This window comes from Canis lupus, chromosome 32 (genome assembly GCF_011100685.1).
Source record: "Canis lupus familiaris isolate Mischka breed German Shepherd chromosome 32, alternate assembly UU_Cfam_GSD_1.0, whole genome shotgun sequence".
In the NCBI taxonomy this organism is placed as follows: domain Eukaryota; kingdom Metazoa; phylum Chordata; class Mammalia; order Carnivora; family Canidae; genus Canis; species Canis lupus.
The window spans coordinates 15607253-15625870 of NC_049253.1; the positions used below are offsets into that span (position 1 = coordinate 15607253).

The 18618-nt window shown below is 37.6% G+C and overlaps 1 protein-coding gene across 1 annotated transcript; it reads right to left on the reverse strand.

Moving 5' to 3' along the window:
* Positions 1-612: 612 nt before the first annotated feature.
* On the reverse strand, positions 613-17687 carry CISD2 (CDGSH iron sulfur domain 2). Its single transcript, XM_038582019.1, has 3 exons — positions 17474-17687; positions 3111-3325; positions 613-1647 (listed from the first exon to the last, which is right to left on the reverse strand). Exons 1-3 carry the CDS (start codon positions 17574-17576, stop codon positions 1558-1560), a joined length of 408 nt encoding a protein of 135 aa, XP_038437947.1. The 5' UTR covers positions 17577-17687; the 3' UTR covers positions 613-1557.
* Between the last annotated feature and the right edge of the window lie 931 nt (positions 17688-18618).

Genomic DNA, 18618 nt, shown 5'->3' on the forward strand with positions numbered 1-18618 from the left:
TTAAAGAAAATATTTCATGACCGCAGACCATGGATATTCAAACTTTTGGTAAGGAAAATTTTTCCCAAAGCCCTATGATCAACTATGGAAAAATAATTGCTCCATCTGATAGTGAAGCCCCTTAAGAGTGTTTTTTTTTTTTTTCCCTTAAGAGTGTTAAAGAGAAGGTTTTAGGAAAGAACACCCAGAGCCATAGTGACAGCAGTGGTATATTTCTACGTCTTTCCACACAGGGAGAGATTAACTATTTTATATATACACCTTGTAAAACTTCTCAAAACCACAACTATATTTCTAACCCGAACTTTAAAATTCCTGTTAGTCATGAGAGTCAAGATCACACAATAGAACCTACTGACATAATATGCAATAAATTACAAATGTACGTACTGGACTTAGTGCAATGTCCCATATGTACATATGGTGACTATTAGCTTTGATTATTATTGGGAGAATTAAATGTTTGCCTCCTGTACCTTTTTTTTGTATATAAAAAAGACACAGTAAACTGACAGGATGTACCTTTAATAAACAGACTTAAGGACAGCTATTAATATAAGAACTGTAACATACAATAAAACTAAGTAGACCACGGCTAAAAAATTACACAAGTTTTAAAGATTCTCCAATAAGTTTATTTAGCAAACTTTCTTTATTTTATGTTTTATTGGATTATACTGTTATAAAGAGAAAAATGTATACGATTTTGAATCACTGAACCATTTATCATTTTATTTTTTTATTTGTTTAATTTTTTTTCCATTTATCATTTTAATATGAGTTCAGATATACTTTATTTCTAATTAACCTTCAAATTGCAGCAGCTCATGAATTTAGTATAAGTATTCCTGCCATTCCATCCCACCCTGTCACTGAGTCAAAGAGTTCATGATACATGTACAAAACACACACCTAAAGAGACACAAACAAGCCTTTGTAAAGTAAACACATTTTTTTAATAATGTAAATAACTATTCCTTTTTGGAACTTTCTATATCCAGTTCATGTCTTTTCTGAAATTGGGATATTCACACTTTAATTAGACATAATGTTTATAAAGCAAAGCATTTATCTCTTTGAAAACTCAAGTAATTCTTGACAGCAATATTTTTCTTACTGATCTGAAAAGAACAGTGTGTGGAAGGCCAAAGAGGAAAAGTCACTTCAAATGATCAGAACAGAAGACTGAAAAATAATATGTTTAATGTAGGGAGAAAAAATTTAAGTGTAGATTCCATAGAAAATATTGATATTCAAAGGAAGAGCTTTGGACCCACTGCCAAAAACAGATTTTTCTCAGTTAATGAAAACCAAGACATTGTCTTTGAAGTAAGAATGAAAGGGTTGTACAATTTAATTTCTATATAAATGACCGTTTGAATACACAAAGTATCAAATATAAACAGTAGTGTAGAAGAAAATAAATTGGCAGAAATAATTACTCAACCAGTAGCAATAATTAAGACTACCATTTAAAAGATCTATACATAAAAAATGAAAAAATATTGTTATAGAATTTTACAGCACACAACTTAGTTCAATCCTAATTCATTACTATTATACTTCTTTCTTCTTCAGTATTAGTGGGCCCACATTATCTCCTGTCAATTCATTGTGTTTATTATGTGAACCATCACAGGCAGGAAACTAGAAAGGAAAAAGAATTACAAGTGTTATTTTAAAAATGATTCAGTAAGTAGGAATATTTGTGAAATGCTCTTACAAGGAAGTACATAACTTTGAAGAAAAAATGATCAGATAGCTTTCCTGAGTAATGTATATTCTACATCTAACCTAACTACACTCCAATATCACAGCAAGTTTAATAATTTTAAATAGTTAATTTATTATTTGATATAGATTTTTTGGATTATTTTTGATTATTCCAAGAGTCAATAAAACAGGTTTAAAGGGCGATCAAAATAAGCTCTTGTTCTCTGTAGAGCTCCAAATTAGAACTCCTCTCTTCACTTATTTAAATTTGAAAAGAATGTACTGTTGAACCTTGAACAACAGGTTTGAACTGTATGGAACCATTTAACTGTGGATTTTTTTCAATAAACACAATACAGTACTGTAAATGAATTTTCTCTTCTTTATGGTTTTCTTACTAACAATTTTTTCTGTAGCTTACTTCATTGTAAGAATAATGTATGTAACACATCTAACATACAAAATAGTTGTTAACTGACCTCATGTCATCAGTAAGTCTTCTAGTCAACAGTAAGCAATTAAGTTTTGGGAGAACCAAAATATATTATCTCATGTTTTCCTACTATAAAACTCACACATACTGTATAGTTTTTGAAAAAATTTAAAATGCATATTTAGAAATTCACTCATAGATAACAATAATCCAGATTTTGAGATATTTTTTCCTATGCATTTTACTAAGTGTATTCCTTTTTTAAAAACAAAATTGGGATCAAACTGTACTGTGCTTTTCTTAATAACTACATCATGCTCTCATGTCATTAAAATAGTCTTAAAAACATGATTTGTAATAGCTTCCTAACATCCCATAATTTATATTATACCATAATCATTCCCATTATCAGACACTTAGATTTCCAAAACTTTATTACAAAAAAAAGTTGTGATGTTACTATATTAAAACTTCAAATAACCTATGATCATAGTACTAGAAAACAAATCTCACCAGCTACTTATAATACTTATCACTCCATACTTATTCCCACATTAAAAAACACCCATAATTATAGCTGCCATTTATTAGCTCGTCTGTATATAAGGTACTGTACATACATCTCCCTACATCCTAAAAAATGTGTATGATATTGACATATTATTAAAAAAAAAAAAAACCCTGAACATCAGAGATTAAAGATTAAGAAACCTGCCTAACCAAAGTCACACTATAAGTGGCGGACATCAGCTTTGAAGCATAAGATTTCTATCTTTCCTTGCACTGCTGTAACTTTTCTCATGTAGGTAAGTATCCAACATAAAATGCAAACTTTAACTTAGGAATATAAATTTTCAGTACTGAATACTGCGGAAAAATCATTCATCTCAAAGAACCTCAAAACTGGGACTTAAGAACAACTTTAACTGCACAATTTTAGAATACGTGCAAGCATATATCTTACCGTCTTAGAACGCCAACACCTACAGTAAGCTGCTTTAGTGAGACACAAATCTTCAATGTTTATTTCATTCACCACTTTGGGATTTTCCTTTTGTATTTTAAGATTAATCAAGCTATCCTTCTGTTGTTTTTTCTTCGGGAGGAATGGACGAATTGCAAGGTAGCCAAGTAGTGCAAGTACACCGAGGAAAGGCAGTAACCGAAGCCATTCTGAAACTGAACGTGTACAGATTTAACAGTACTCTCTTAATAGAGCTCAAACAGCACATGTCGTCCTTGGGTTTATCCTTCACTTGTTCTTTACTTCTCATGTTAATCTCTTACCTAACTTATCTATAACATAACACTATGAATAAATAACACAATCAAGCTACCTATATCTGAGACCACTTTGTTTTATTTGTGGGCTAACTTAAGACTTGTAAAACTGGAACACAAAACTTTGAGAAACAGATCCTGTGTCAAATATCCTATTTTACTATCCTCACACTAAGTATATTGAACTTCGTTCTTATTTCAAGAGTAATGATCACCATTACAAAGTTCAATGTGTGACATATTTTATAGGTTTAGAAAGCATTTCCGCCATGTCTAAAATCATACAACAGGGGATGCCAGGGTGGCTCCGTGGTGGAGCATCTGCCTTTGGCTCAGGTCGTGATCCTGGGATCTGGTATCGAGTCCCACATCAGGCTACCTGTGAGGAGCCTGCTTCTCCCTCTGCCTATGTCTCTGCCTCTCTCTCTCAGTCTGTGTCTCTCATGAATAAATAAATAAATCTTTAAAAAAATAAATAACACAGCTTAAAAGAGTTAAAGTACAGTTGTACTCTTAGCATAGTCCATTGTTAACATTCATTAGCATGCCTTGGCACATAATCTTTAGTTTTTCTTTTTCTTGACTATGCTATTTCTACATAGTGCTTAGCAAGATATCAGTTAAGTACTCAGTGAAGATTGTCAAATGATAACATTAAGGATTCAGATAACAGATAACAGATAACAGAAAGGATTCTCTACAGAGCCCCACAGAGTCACAGCACTAGCCAGAATTTACTGACTGCATGCTGAAATGTTTATCTTGGTTTCCTTATGTATTTGTCTTCATAGACATAGGGACCATTTTATTTATTTATTTATATTCCCTAACCCCCCTGAGGCAGTATTTAGTATTCCCGAAGGCATTTAATGAACACTTAGGGAATAAGATGTATGTAATAATGAGAATTTTCAGTGTATGAAAATTTCAGTCTGTTCAGACAACATTTCTTTCGGAATCACTATGTCTTACAAGAATGTAAATTAAAGCATTGAAGACATGTTTTATCTGGAATCCTACATCAATGGTAAAATATTCATTTTTTGATATTCTGTTGTATGATATTTTTTTTAAAGATTTTATTTATTTGTTTATGAGAGACACACACACAGAGAAAGAGAGGTAGAGACACAGGCAGAGGGAGCAGCAGGTTCCATGCAGGGAGCCCTATGCAGGACTCGATCCTGGGTCTCCAGGATCACGCCCTGGGCTGAAGGTGGCACTCAACTGCTGAGCCACCCGGGCTGCCCTATTTTTATTTTTTAAAGATTTTATTTATTCATAAGAGACAGAGAGAGAGAGAGAGAGAGGCAGAGACACAGGCAGAGGGAGAAGCAGGCTCCATGCAGGGAGCCCGATGTGGGGCTTGATCCCAGGTCTCCAGGATCACGCCCCGAGCTGAAGGCAATCACTGAACCACACAGGCATCCCCGTATTTAAAATTTTATCTGCTCTCTTCTTGGTAAAACTACTTCCCAGAGATCATTGTTCTACCATGCAAGTATTAAAAGACTGGCTTAATACAAACTCTTCCAAAATGCAGGAAGCCCGATGCGGGACTCGATCCTGGGACCCCAGGACCACGCCCTGGGCGTCAGGCAGGCACTAAACCTCTGAGCCACCCAGGGATCCCCCAAAATGAAACTATTTTTGATACAACACCAAGCCAAAGGTTTGTTATTAGCTCTAAATGAAACAACCTATTTATATACTCTATGTATAGAACCTGCAAGAGTGCCTAGCACAGAGAAGATACATAATAAATGATAACATTTATTACTAGATTAGGGAGGTTGGTAGCAACTCCTTGCAAACTTAACTTGATAACAGTATATAGTTGAAATCTTTGGGAATATGACAATGTTAGTTGCCAGAATGAAGCTCTGTAAGGACAAGGACTTTGTCATGTTGGCTGTTCTATTCTCATAATCGAAGTGGAGATACTTCATATAGATTCTTTTAATGAACTAAAGTTCTGGAAATGAACTGTTTCTCCAGGAGAAGGGGGTCTGCCTATGGATCAGTTGTCCAATATAGGAGCCACTAGCCACACTGCTTTGATTTGTACCTCGGATTTTGTTTTAAACAAGTATGGTAAGATGACAGATGAGACAACTGAGTTGAAAGTAAAGTTTATTGTTTGTAATTCCCAAGAGGGGGTACACCATGCTACACAGGACCACGGAGGGAAGTACCAGCTTTGGTCAGGAGGAAGGGAAGAGGAAAGCACCAGCACAAATCTTTACTGTGGTTTCCATCAAAAAGGCAAAGGAATAATTTCTGTGGGCTCTGGGCTATAGGGATAGTCTGCAGTTGTCTAGTACTTAACCCCGGTGATTAGGGCAGGAGGAATACAGGCATGGTATGTGAGAGTAACATAAAGGTGATGGTTGGTTTGCATATGAAAAGTGAGTTCACAGGCAAGTTGTTTACTATCTCTAGGAATTAGCTACTCCTGGGAAGGTGCAGATTCTTCTTGGCCCCAAAGTGTCAAAGCACCATAAAATATAGAAAATAAAAAACATGATTAATACACATATACAGCTATTTACTTATAAAATTCAAAATTGAATTTCCAAGACAAACTAGTCACATATCACCAGCTCAACAGCGACATATGACTAGTGGCTACCATATCTGACAGCCCAGAGAACACTTCCATCATGTTTTTTGGGTGGCACTGCTACAGACCATTATTTCAATAACATCTCTGTAGTATGGCATAGCTGCTTTGACAGCTTCAGCACCCATCTCTTAACGTACCTGAAGGCACCCAAAGCTACCACCTACTAGCTGCCTTCCAGTGTTCTTTGCAAAGGTATTCCTTCTGTCTTTCTACCTCTAGTCTATTGGATTAATTTGTGTACACCCTTTAAGATTAGGGTCAAATATTGCTTTCTCCAAAATCCTTCCTTGATATAACAAAGCAAAATCGATCACTTTTACTTCCAAGCCCTTTTTCCTCGTTTATCACTCTACTGTCATCTGCTTATAAATTTGACTCATAAGCCTATAAGAAAAGGAGCTACATATCACTCTCCCTAGAGCAAAGTAGATACCTCCAAGGTGTTTTATGAATGACTTAAATAAACGAATGCCGAGCATAAACGTCAGTCCCTTTCTCAATCACCAGAGTACTATGACTATTGATTTACACTTATCTTCTAGATCAGGCAATGAATGTCTGACATTGCTATTGACCCCAACACCTAGTAAAATATTTTGTAGTAGTTATTCAATAAATATTTATTAAATGTAGAGTAACTTTAAGTATTATTCTATATTACAAAGTTTAAAAATCATGAAAGGTTAAATGAGTCCAAGTCAAAAAGTAAATAGGAATTTAAAGTTGAAAAACTTCACTTAGATTCCTAAGTTCAATGATTCCTAGGTTTAACATTTCCTGTCTGAGCCCACAAATCTCAGGGAATAAAAGGCATTAATACTTTAAAAAATCTACCTCAGAAAATGTTCATTTGACATAATTCCTTGATAAAACATTACTCTGTGGTAATATGGTCATAAAAAATACTATTATCTCCTATAACAAAGTAATAATTGATACAACAGTCTGAGTGCAATTTACTTTTTGAAAGTGATAAACTTCAATTTAAGTATAGAAAAGCTTTATAAAAAAATAATACAGCCTATGAAGCTTAATTAAATCACTTTAAATATATTTATTAAGGTTGATTTTTAATGAACAAGTATGGAATACAGAAAAATCAAACAAATTTACAAAAAATTTTAAGAACAGCTATCTCCTATGAACCTGTATGATATATGCTGAGCTATTACAGATACTTTAGGTACTATGAAGGGAAAACTATTATCTCCTAATTGTTAGGTATAATGTATGTTTTGTGCAGTATATATTTTTTAATGCTTAGGATTATCAAAAATATAATTTTTTTACAAAATTTAGAAAAGTATAAAAAAATAACTTTTAATCTTATCAGTCAAGAGTTGGTAACATTTTACTTTTTTTTACTTTTTTTTTTTTTTTTTTTTTTTTGCTCTATACCAAAACTAAGACCATGTTGTATACACAGTCCTTTCACTTTATTATCAGGGACATTTGGAAACATGAATTTTAATGGCTACATCCATCCATTTTGTCCCCACAATCACAATCTAGGATCTATAAAAGCAAAGGTCTTATTTGTCTTGGTCACCACTGTATTCTCAAATACTGCTTGGTTCAATTTATTTTATTCTATATTGAGTCATAATTACAGTTCAGCCTGTTGAGCTTTGAGGTAAGTGTTAAATTTGATGAGTTTTTGAACTATATAGACTTATAAACACCACCTAAAGCAAGATACAGGGTATTTCCACCATTCTAAAAAGTTTGCTCTTTTTATAAGCCCCTTTCTGAGTTCTCTCACCAATTTAAGTACTTAATAGATGTTACTGAATTAAGAAAACTGATCTCTTTGCTATTCTTAAACCATCTGGTTTTAATTTTTTACTATATAATAACCCATGATGTCGAGACAATGTGGTAACGCAAGTGTAGCAGCTTTCTTACTTGTCTCTATGTACCCAGTACTCAGTACAGTGCCTGGCACAAGAGCAGGATTTCAATACATAACTAATTCATAGTTTAGCTGTTGTATAAATCCAGATTCTCATATACTCAGAATCAGGTTTCTTTGGTCTGTACAACAGGAACAACATCATTTACTCATAAATACTCACAACATCCTAAATATTGTACTAGGTGCTGGGGATCCAGGCTGATGGACAAGGAAGGTCCCTGTTCTCATAGGTAGGGTATATATTTTAGAGAAGATAACCACAAACAAGTAAACAAATAAGCATGAATATTTTAGACTATAATAAGAGCTATGAAGAAAACAAACAAGATGATATAAGAAAATAAAGACTATCCTAGAGGCAAAGCAGTAGGCTGACTGCAACTTTAAGAAAGGGAGACAGGAAGGAAAAAAATATCTTTAAGCCAAGATCTAAAAGAAAGAAAAGCTAAGGGCTCCAAAAGACTTGAGAAAAGAAAAGAACTTTCGAAGCACAAGGAAGAGTACATGTAAAGAAACTTCCAACTTCATATAACTGCTGGGAGGAATGAATGAATGAAGTTGGAAACCACTCTGTAAAAACTATTGAGCACTGGGAAAGGAAGCTACTAATGCATTCTGCCCCAAAACTAGTTATGTAAATATCTGTCTCCTCACCCACTATCCTCTAACAGAGACTGACACAAACCAAGACTTCAATGAATTTTAACTGAAGTGAGTCTGTACTCATTAAACTGATATTTAAAGTGACTCCTGTTAGATATGCATATATTTGCCTTTGTTCAAGGCTTACAAATGATAACAGTGTAAGTTAACAGGTAAGAATTCTGTTTAAATGCACCCAAAATCATAAGATACCTAGGAATAAACCTAACCAAAGAGGTAAAGGATCTATACCCTAAAAACTATAGAACACTTCTGAAAGAAATTGAGGAAGACACAAAGAGATGGAAAAATATTCCATGCTCATGGATTGGCAGAATTAATATTGTGAAAATGTCAATGTTACCCAGGGCAATTTACACGTTTAATGCAATCCCTATCAAAATACCATGGACTTTCTTCAGAGAGTTAGAACAAATTATTTTAAGATTTGTGTGGAATCAGAAAAGACCCCGAATAGCCAGGGGAATTTTAAAAAAGAAAACCATATCTGGGGGCATCACAATGCCAGATTTCAGGTTGTACTACAACGCTGTGGTCATCAAGACAGTGTGGTACTGACACAAAAACAGACACATAGATCAATGGAACAGAATAGAGAACCCAGAAGTGGACCCTGAACTTAATGGTCAAATAATACTCGATAAAGGAGGAAAGACTATCCATTGGAAGAAAGACAGTCTCTTCAATAAATGGTGCTGGGAAAATTGGACATCCACATGCAGAAGAATGAAACTAGACCACTCTCTTTCACCATACACAAAGATAAACTCAAAATGGATGAAAGATCTAAATGTGAGACAAGAGTCCATCAAAATCCTAGAGGAGAACACAGGCAACACCCTTTTTGAACTTGCCCACAGTAACTTCTTGCAAGATACATCCATGAAGGCAAAAGAAACAAAAGCAAAAATGAACTATTGGGACTTCATCAAGATAAGAAGCTATTGCACAGCAAAGGATACAGTCAACAAAACTAAAAGACAACCTACAGCTAATTTCCAAGATCTATAAAGAACTTATTAAACTCAACACCAAAGAAACAAACAATCCAATCATGAAATGGGCAAAAGACATGAAGAGAAATATCACAGAGGAAGACATAGACATGGCCAACACGCACAGGAGAAAATGCTCTGCATCACTTGCCATCAGGGAAATACAATCAAAACCACAATGAGATACCACCTCACACCAGTGAGAATGGGGAGAATTAACAAGGCAGGAAACCACAAATGTTGGAGAGGATGCGGAGAAAAGGGAACCCTCTTACACTGTTGGTGGGAATGTGAACTGGTGCAGCCACTCTGGAAAACTGTGTGGAGGTTCCTCAAAGAGTTAAAAATAGACCTGCCCTATGACCCAGCAATTGCACTGTTGGGGATTTACCCCAAAGATTCAGATGCAATGAAACGCTGGGACACCTGCACTCCGATGTTTATAGCAGCAATGTCCACAATAGCCAAACTGTGGAAGGAGCCTCGGTGTCCATCGAAAGATGAATGGATAAAGAAGATGTGGTTTATGTATACAATGGAATATTACTCAGCCATTAGAAACGACAAATACCCACCATTTGCTTCGACGTGGATGGAACTGGAGGGTATTATGCTGAGTGAAGTCAATCGGAGAAGGACAAACATTATATGTTCTCATTCATTTGGGGAATATAAATAATAGTGAAAGGGAATATAAGGGAAGGGAGAAGAAATGTGTGGGAAATATCAGAAAGAGAGACAGAACATAAAGACTCCTAACTCTGGGAGGAGTGGAAGGGGAGGAGGGCGGGGGTGGAAGGGGAGGAGGGCGGGGGGTGGGGGTGAATGGGTGATGGGCACTGAGGGGGGTACTTGACGGGATGATCACTGTGTGTTATTCTGTATGTTGGTAAATTGAACACCAATAAAAAATAAATTAAAAAAAAAAGAATTCTGTTTAAACTACGAAAAAAACTTTAAGCACCCTCAGGAAATATAAAACCCCACAGACAGATTAGGTGATATGACAGGTGAAGATACAAAAATTACAAGACACAGTCCCACTCCAAAGAAGCTTTTCATCTAGTATGGAATACAGTTCTATAAAAAAGGATTACAGTACTGTATAATATGTGTAATTATAAATAAGCAATACAGAAAAAGACATGATTAACTCCGCAGGGATGAGCAGACTAGAGAATCTGGCACCTAACCAGGTTTCTGAAAGATGAGTAAGAGTATAGGAGTCCACAGGCTTATGGGAGGAGGGACTACATTTCACACAGAAGAAACAGGATAGGCAAAAGCACAGAGATATGAGGTGCATGAAAAGTTTAAGGAAGTAAGCACCACAATACTGTTGGAATGATGAAATAGGAGAGGAATTGTAGAGGTGGTCAGGTCCCAGATGATAAAAATTTTTTTTTTTTTTTTTTTTTTTTTTTTTTTTTTTTTTTTTTTTTTTTTTTTTAAATTTTTATTTATTTATGATAGTCACATACAGAGAGAGAGAGAGAGGCAGAGACACAGGCAGAGGGAGAAGCAGGCTCCATGCACCGGGAGCCCGACGTGGGATTCGATCCCGGGTCTCCAGGATCGCGCCCTGGGCCAAAGGCAGGCGCTAAACCGCTGCGCCACCCAGGGATCCCCAGATGATAAAAATTAACAAGTAAGTAAAATCTATTTGGTACATAAAAGGGAACTATTGATATATCTGAATACTAATATAAATGGAAAACTTCATTTATGAAATCAGATGGAATTACAGTATCAGATGGAAGATGGACTGGTAGAGAGACAGAGGGAAGAGCAGAGAGGGCCACTAGTTGGAGGACAAGATGCAAGACAATCGGTTAGAAATCCACTGAAATAATCCCCCCTCCGCCCCCACAAAATAATGGAAACTTAAACTAAGGCAGCGGCCATTAAAGAGGACAAATGTATCCCCTAAAACTGCCTGAAGAGAAGATAGTCTAAAGAGAGAGAGGTAGAGACACAGGCAGAGGGAGAAGCAGGCTCCATGTGGGGAGCCTGATGTGGGACTTGATCCCGGGACTCCAGGATCATGCCCTGAGCCAAAGGCAGATGCTCAACTGCTGAGCCACCCAGGCATCCCTAGAGGAGATAGTCTGATGCTTTCACTGGGAACAAAGTGATAAATCTTCATTGCTTTAAAACTTAAGAACCACTAACTTAGGTAGTAAGATCAACAGGATTGGGTGAGTGATCAAGTATGGAGTATCAGGTAAATGGTGGAAGTGAGGCTCCTTCATGATTCCCAGATTTCTGGTTTTATTATCTGGATGGATGGAGATACTGGTCTGTAATCTAAAAACAAACCAAAACAGAACGTAAGAAGAGCAGTTTTAAGCAGGAAAAGACCAGTGTTGTGTTGTAGAAGAAAGGAAAAATATGAGGCGTTGACATCCTTAAAGAGTGTAAGGGAGAAACTAAAGGCCAACATTTACCAGCAAAAAAATTAGAGATACTGCTGGATTTCACAAGTCACAGCTTTCTTTAAGACAGAGTGAAATAGACCAGTGTAGAGGCTGCTCTGCAGATCCTAAAAGATGCCAACTCCCCCTGCTCCCTCATCCCAGAAAGACAAGGAAAAAGAGAAAAGAGATCACTGAGAGAGCTACCGGCAGGGGAAGTGCCTTCCTCAGGGACAGCTTTGTTTCATTTAGGGCAGGAAGATGCATCTATGAAAAATTATGAAGTAGACAAGCCAGGAGTAGAAGATAACAGTGTGAGAGATCAAGGTTTGGGGGGGGGGGGGGGCAGATGTAGGTATTTTGGGCTGTAATTAAGTCAAGTACAGGGAACTGGCTGACCTCAATAAAAAGGCACCCAGTTAGTTAGGCAGCATTTTGCTTATTCATTTGAATGTAAAAGGCTTGAATTTCCTTAAATTTTTCCTTTATTTCAAATTTTTCACTTCAGAAAGACCTTCTTCCTCCATCAGTGAAGTGTTCCTACTTCCATTTTTTTTAAAAACACCTAAGTTTTCTACGTTAAAATAAAAAATCAGACCACATTTATACTAAAATACCATGCAGGGTTCTAAATGTGTTTTGTAATATTCTACTTCCCACTGTTAAGATAAACAGACTAAGAAGTTAGAGTGAAAGAACCAGTACCACCAGAGAAACAAAATCTACATAGAAAGAACATTTCAAAACAACCTGAGTAGCAAGCAATTTTAACATAAATTTTTCCAAAGTTCAGACATTATTAAAAGTATCTCCTCAGAGAAACAGAATTCAGCTTAAGACAGGGCAGATTCAAATAGCTACCTATCACACTTACTCCTGAACAAGATATATAAACAAAGACTATGATAAAGACATTTGTAAAAAGTACATATAGACACACATGGATCTCAAAGAGGAGTTCTATCCTAAGAAACTAGGGTAGTCGGGATCCCTGGGTGGCGCAGCGGTTTGGTGCCTGCCTTTGGCCCAGGGCGCGATCCTGGAGACCCGGGATCGAATCCCACGTCGGGCTCCCGGTGCATGGAGCCTGCTTCTCCCTCTGCCTATGTCTCTGCCTCTCTCTCTCTGTGTGTGTAACTATCATAAATAAATTTAAATAAATAAATAAAAATTTTAAAAAAGAAACTAGGGTAGTCTCTTTTGCCTTACTTACTCCTGACCAAGATATATAAACAAAGACTTATGATAAAGACATTTGTAAAAAGTACATATAGACACACATGGATCTCAAAGAGGAGTTCTATCCTAAGAAACTAGGGTAGTCTTTTTTGCCTTCTCAAAAGATGGCATATAATGATACCATAAAAATAATATTGGGAACTTGGTTCCTGGTAATAACATATTTTCTTGTGTATCATTTCCAGGTAAGATACAGAAATGATTTCTATTTCTGAATTGTAAAAAGAGAAAGTAAAATATTTCCAATGGATGGTTTTGCTATTACCACTTAAACTGTTCTCCACAAAGGCTAGTATAATCTTTAATTCTTTAATTACACTGACTTTTATATATGGTTGGTTTAACTAGGAAGAGGGAAAAAACTTTTATAACTTATAGGAACTATGTAATTATTTCATCAAATTCACAAAAACAGTTTAAAATAAAATTCTTTGATCTTTTAGAAATAGTCTCTTTAAAAAAAAAAGAAATAGTCTCTATTATTTACATATTAATAAATGCAACTTTCTGGGTTTGAACTTAATTTCTTATACATCCCTACTAAGAAAACTCACCTTTTGTTCCATTTCTTTAAAAAAAAAATTCTGGTACATTTTACATACAATAAAATAAACAGAACTTAAGTGTTTAGCTCTGAGTTGTGACAATTAAATATATGCCAGTAGCCTCAAGTGAAAATGTAAAAACATGCAAAATACTCCCATCACCCAAGAAAGTATTCTCCTGTCCCTTTCTAGTCTATTCTCCCACCACTGATATTTATAACCAAAGCTTTTTCACTCAACATAAAGTTTTGGAGATTCATCTGTGGATCAGTAATTTATCTCTTTTTATTGCCAACCCATATTTCACAATGAATATCCACTCTCCTGTTGGTAGATATTTTGGTTGCTTCCACTTTGGGGCTATTATAAATAAAGCAGGTATGAACATGCTTGCAGAAGTTTTCTTATGGATATAGGTTTTCAACCCTGTTCCACTTCTAAATTCTTCATTCAGAATTGGCCCTTTCTGGATAAACAGAGCTAATGCCTTTAATCCTGTCAGCTCTGATGCGTCTGTGTTACTCTGGAAAAAATACTGATCACCTTCGGATTCACTGCTTTATCTTTAGGAGCAAAACCCTTATGTTTCAAAGAAGCAACCAGGGTCAAGGAGGAAGAGCTATTATATTTAAAGTTCCATAGCAAGCTTTTAAAACTACAAGTAAACTGTTTCTGACTTTTGAATAGGAAGATTTTGTTGTTCTATTTTAAAAGTTTACACAACAGGGAAAGCTTTGTTAAAGATCAAATTATTGGAATAGACTATACTTCAAAAGTGTGGAATCACACAAATTTATCTTAAAAGACTCACTGTTAAACATGTGACCTAAACAAAAATAGATAAGTTGTTTCTAATAGATAAGGACTGTCTGTAAATACTGTAAAGTGATTAAGGATCTCCAAGTGTTTACTAAGAATGCAGAGTCATCATGAGAGGGCCAATTACTTTACAAAAAACCGCTAGATCTAAATAGGGAAGAAAAAAAACAGGCAATAATAATGTAAGCTATAACTGTTCTAATTTTCACAAATAAAAAATGAAAACACTTTTGGTGTCCTAGACATTTTAAACAATTGCTGAAAAGTTATCTTCCAGGTTTTTGTTTCAACAAGTGTCTAAGTATGGATTCTAGAAGTAAATGTAATTATCTATTACAATCTACTCTGAAGGGAAGACTCAGAGTGGAAATTGGTTGGTAGAAATTTTCTTCCACAGTGCTCCAAAACAGATTCTTCAACTGTTATATTGTCATTGTCCATTTTTCATACAGCAGTTATTACAAACATGCTAATACTTCCTAGCAAATAAACAATACAATGAGAAATAGAGTGTAGACACACCTAACGGAACTTAAATATATGTTTTTAAGACATTTATCAGAGTTGTCACTAGTTCTGAGAATCAGTCCTCAGTTTAAATATTTAACAGCTTTGAAGAGGAAGTTACTATATATTATTGATTTAAGGGAGAAAAGGTTTAGATTGAGTTTCCTTAATGTCTTTGATGGGAATTAAATATTTGTTGACAGTAGAAATCAAGAAAAAAAGCTTCTAAAAATCTAGTCACGAAATCATAGACATACCTTCTATCTGTTTCAACTACACTCTTATTTACAGAAAACTGAAATTAACATAAAACCAGCCACCATTAGAATCAATGCATAATTCAGGTTTCACTGGGCTGGGGTGGGAGTTAAGAGGACTTCCTTCTTTCTTGACTTTAAAAACTTGTCAGTTAATTTGGGCAAAGTATTAATATAAGTTGGCAAATGGGAACAAATGTCACAAAATGATCACATTCTTTTGAGCTCCTATTGCCAGGTGGTATCGTTTTGGTGAATACATTCAAGTGCGTAATTCAAAGGAGGAAAAAATCTCCTAACAATTGGTTCAAGGCTACTTACCACTGAACAGTGTGAATAAAATACATATATACGCAAACATTGCAAATTTCCAATTGCAGGGGAATGGTTAGGCCTACAATGATGTTAATCTAAAATAGGATTATACAGTTGTTAGAAAAAAGATGAGGAACACATTAAAATATGTAAAGCACTAAAGCAAAAGCAATGATAAAGAGGAAAAAAGCATCACATTTTTATTTAACTGCAGAATATCTATTAGAATAATAGGATCAAAAGAGGATTTTGATGTTTATAAATACTTAACTTGAAACATTTTTCATTTTATGTTACTTTTATGCTGCTTCTGTTTACATGTTTCTTTTAATGTCAATTATTCAGTTACCATGCTTTCTATTCAATGACATGCTTCCTACCAAGCCATAATTCAAAGAATCTCTAGATTTGGAATGTCATCTAGTTCATCTCAGTGAAATCTACTACCTGACTCTGCCTCTAAAATATATATATACACACACACACATATATATATGTGTGTGTGTGTGTATATATATATATATATACTCTTAAAAAAGCAAAACCACCAAACAGAATGGAGGTGTGTGTTGGAGCTGAAATCCATCTCTAAATAATCTTCACTAATTTGGTCCTAGTTCTGTCTTTTGGTCTACAGAAAATAAAATTTCTTCTTCTTCCACCAGTAAGCCTTCCAAAAGCTGTGTTTTGTGTCAGCTACCATAGAACTCCACACTGCTCCAGGCTAAGCAACCCTATTTATCTCAAAATTATCTTAAATTCATACTTCATTCCCTGACATTCAGGACAGAGGAGTTCAAAGTTTGCCGAATCGATATGGTCCCCCCCCCCCCCCTCGCCATCCTAATCAGTCTCAATCTGGTTTACAAATACCCCACTCAAAACAAAACAAAACAAAACAAAACAAATATCCCACTCACACTATAACACTCAAAACCCAACATCATCTTCCAAGTGTTGACCACATTTAACGAAAAGAAAATTTTCGTCCTTTAGATATGAAATCCTGAGTTGTGGGTTCTTTGTGGGTTTTTTTGTTTTGTTTTGTGTGTGTGTGTTTTTTGTTTTTTGTTTTTGTAAAGGAGGGCTGTTAAATACAGAATGTCACATATGTTCATTAAATCGTCCTAGCTAGCCCCCGAACGCTCTCTGGAGAACTCCTGTTTCCTCAAGTTACCTTAACCACCGCTAGGCCCACAGTCAGGGAGTTGACCTCAAATGCCTCCGGGGCAGCGCAAGTCTTCCCTACGGGAACGGAGGTCACTCTCCGATGTGGTCACCGAACAAGACTGCCAAGACAGCTCACTACGGCGTGTGTGTCTGCGTTTCTCTCCCACACACACACACACACACACTCACACGCGATGGGTCAAACCCCGCCGAGAGCTCGGGACGTCTGATTCACAGCCCTCCGATACCGATGACTTATCCTACTCTAACATAAACAAGCACTCTGCGGCGAGCCAGTGTGATGAGAAGTCGCGGCCCGCACCCCGTCCTCCGTCACGGAAAGACACGGAAGAGCCGCTAACGCGAGGACCTGAGGTGGACTCCCGCGCGCCCCGCGGCGCCTGCGCCTGCGCCTGCATCTGCGCCTGCGCGCGCCCCCGCCCTCCGCGCGCGGGGTCACGGGGTAACGCGCCGCTCGCCCAGCCCCGCCCCGCCCCTCGGCCCGGGGGATGTGAAGACCACCCCCGGCTCCCACCTGGGGAAACTTGCAAGGATGGGGACTCGCTGGAGGCGGGGGTTACCTGTGAGCCGGGCGAACCCGGTAATGCTCTCGGGCACAGGGAGCCGCTTTAGATACGCCGGGAGCTGCACCTTCACGATGCGGGCCACGCTCTCCAGCACCATCCTTGCCAGCAGCGTCCACTCCCCTCCCGCCTCGCGCCTCAGCTCCTCCCGCGCCTGCGCCCAGACGGGAAGCGGGGGCGGGCGGGCGGGCGGGCGTCGCGGCCTGGGTCCCGCGGCGGGCAGGAGGGGGCGGCGCCGGGGGCCCCCGGAGGAGTGGTTGACCTGCTGGGCGCCGATTGGCGGCGGGCGAGTGACGTGCGTGCGCCGTCGCCGCCGCCGCCGAGGGGGAGCGCGCGGCCGCGAGGCGCGGCGCGACGGGCAGGGCTGAGGAGCGAGGCCCTCCGTGGACTGTGGATGTGGAAGGGGTTCTGCTTGCACGTTGGGCCTTTTACAGCTGTAGACCCCGGAGGCCGGCAGAAAGGATACTGTGTCCGATGAGATAAAGCATGTGACAGTGCTTTGTAACCGGAAAGTGCCTTTCAAAAGTGAGTTTCTCCCGGAGTCGCTTTTCCCTTGGGCCTCGTCTGGTCTCGGCCCCTTCTTCCCGGAACCGGCTTGGGTGCCTTGGCCCCAGGATGGCACACTTCTGAGAGCACCCTCCCCTTCTTCCCCGCGGTGCCTGTCTCCGTCCCCTCACCCCCACAGGCCAGGTTTTTTTTTTTAAAAAAAGAAAAAATACCTAAGCGAGGAACTGCTTAAAGCTGGCCGTTCGGCAGTTTTCTACAACCCTGAGGGTTTTGTTTGTTTTTGCCTCTTAGATGTGACCCGTGATAGTCCTTCCTTCTTCAGATACTTTCAGTTCCTTCTGCAGATCTTTCTTCTTTTTTCGGTTAACTAAAACTAGGAAGGTGGTAAAACAATATAAAAGCTTCAGGTGACTTTTATGTTGCAGGATTTCTGCTACAAGCTCAAGTATCCGTGAAGATCATTACATTTAATTATGTTTATAAAGATCTTTTTTAAAAATTGAAAAAAGGAGACAGCTTCACTTCCTTGCAGCGTCTTTCTTGACGTGACTTTCCTATTTTTACTGAAGTGAAATATCCGAAGTAATGCATTTGCTGACTGCATGTTGTGTGTGTGGTTTGCTAACTTCGTTCGG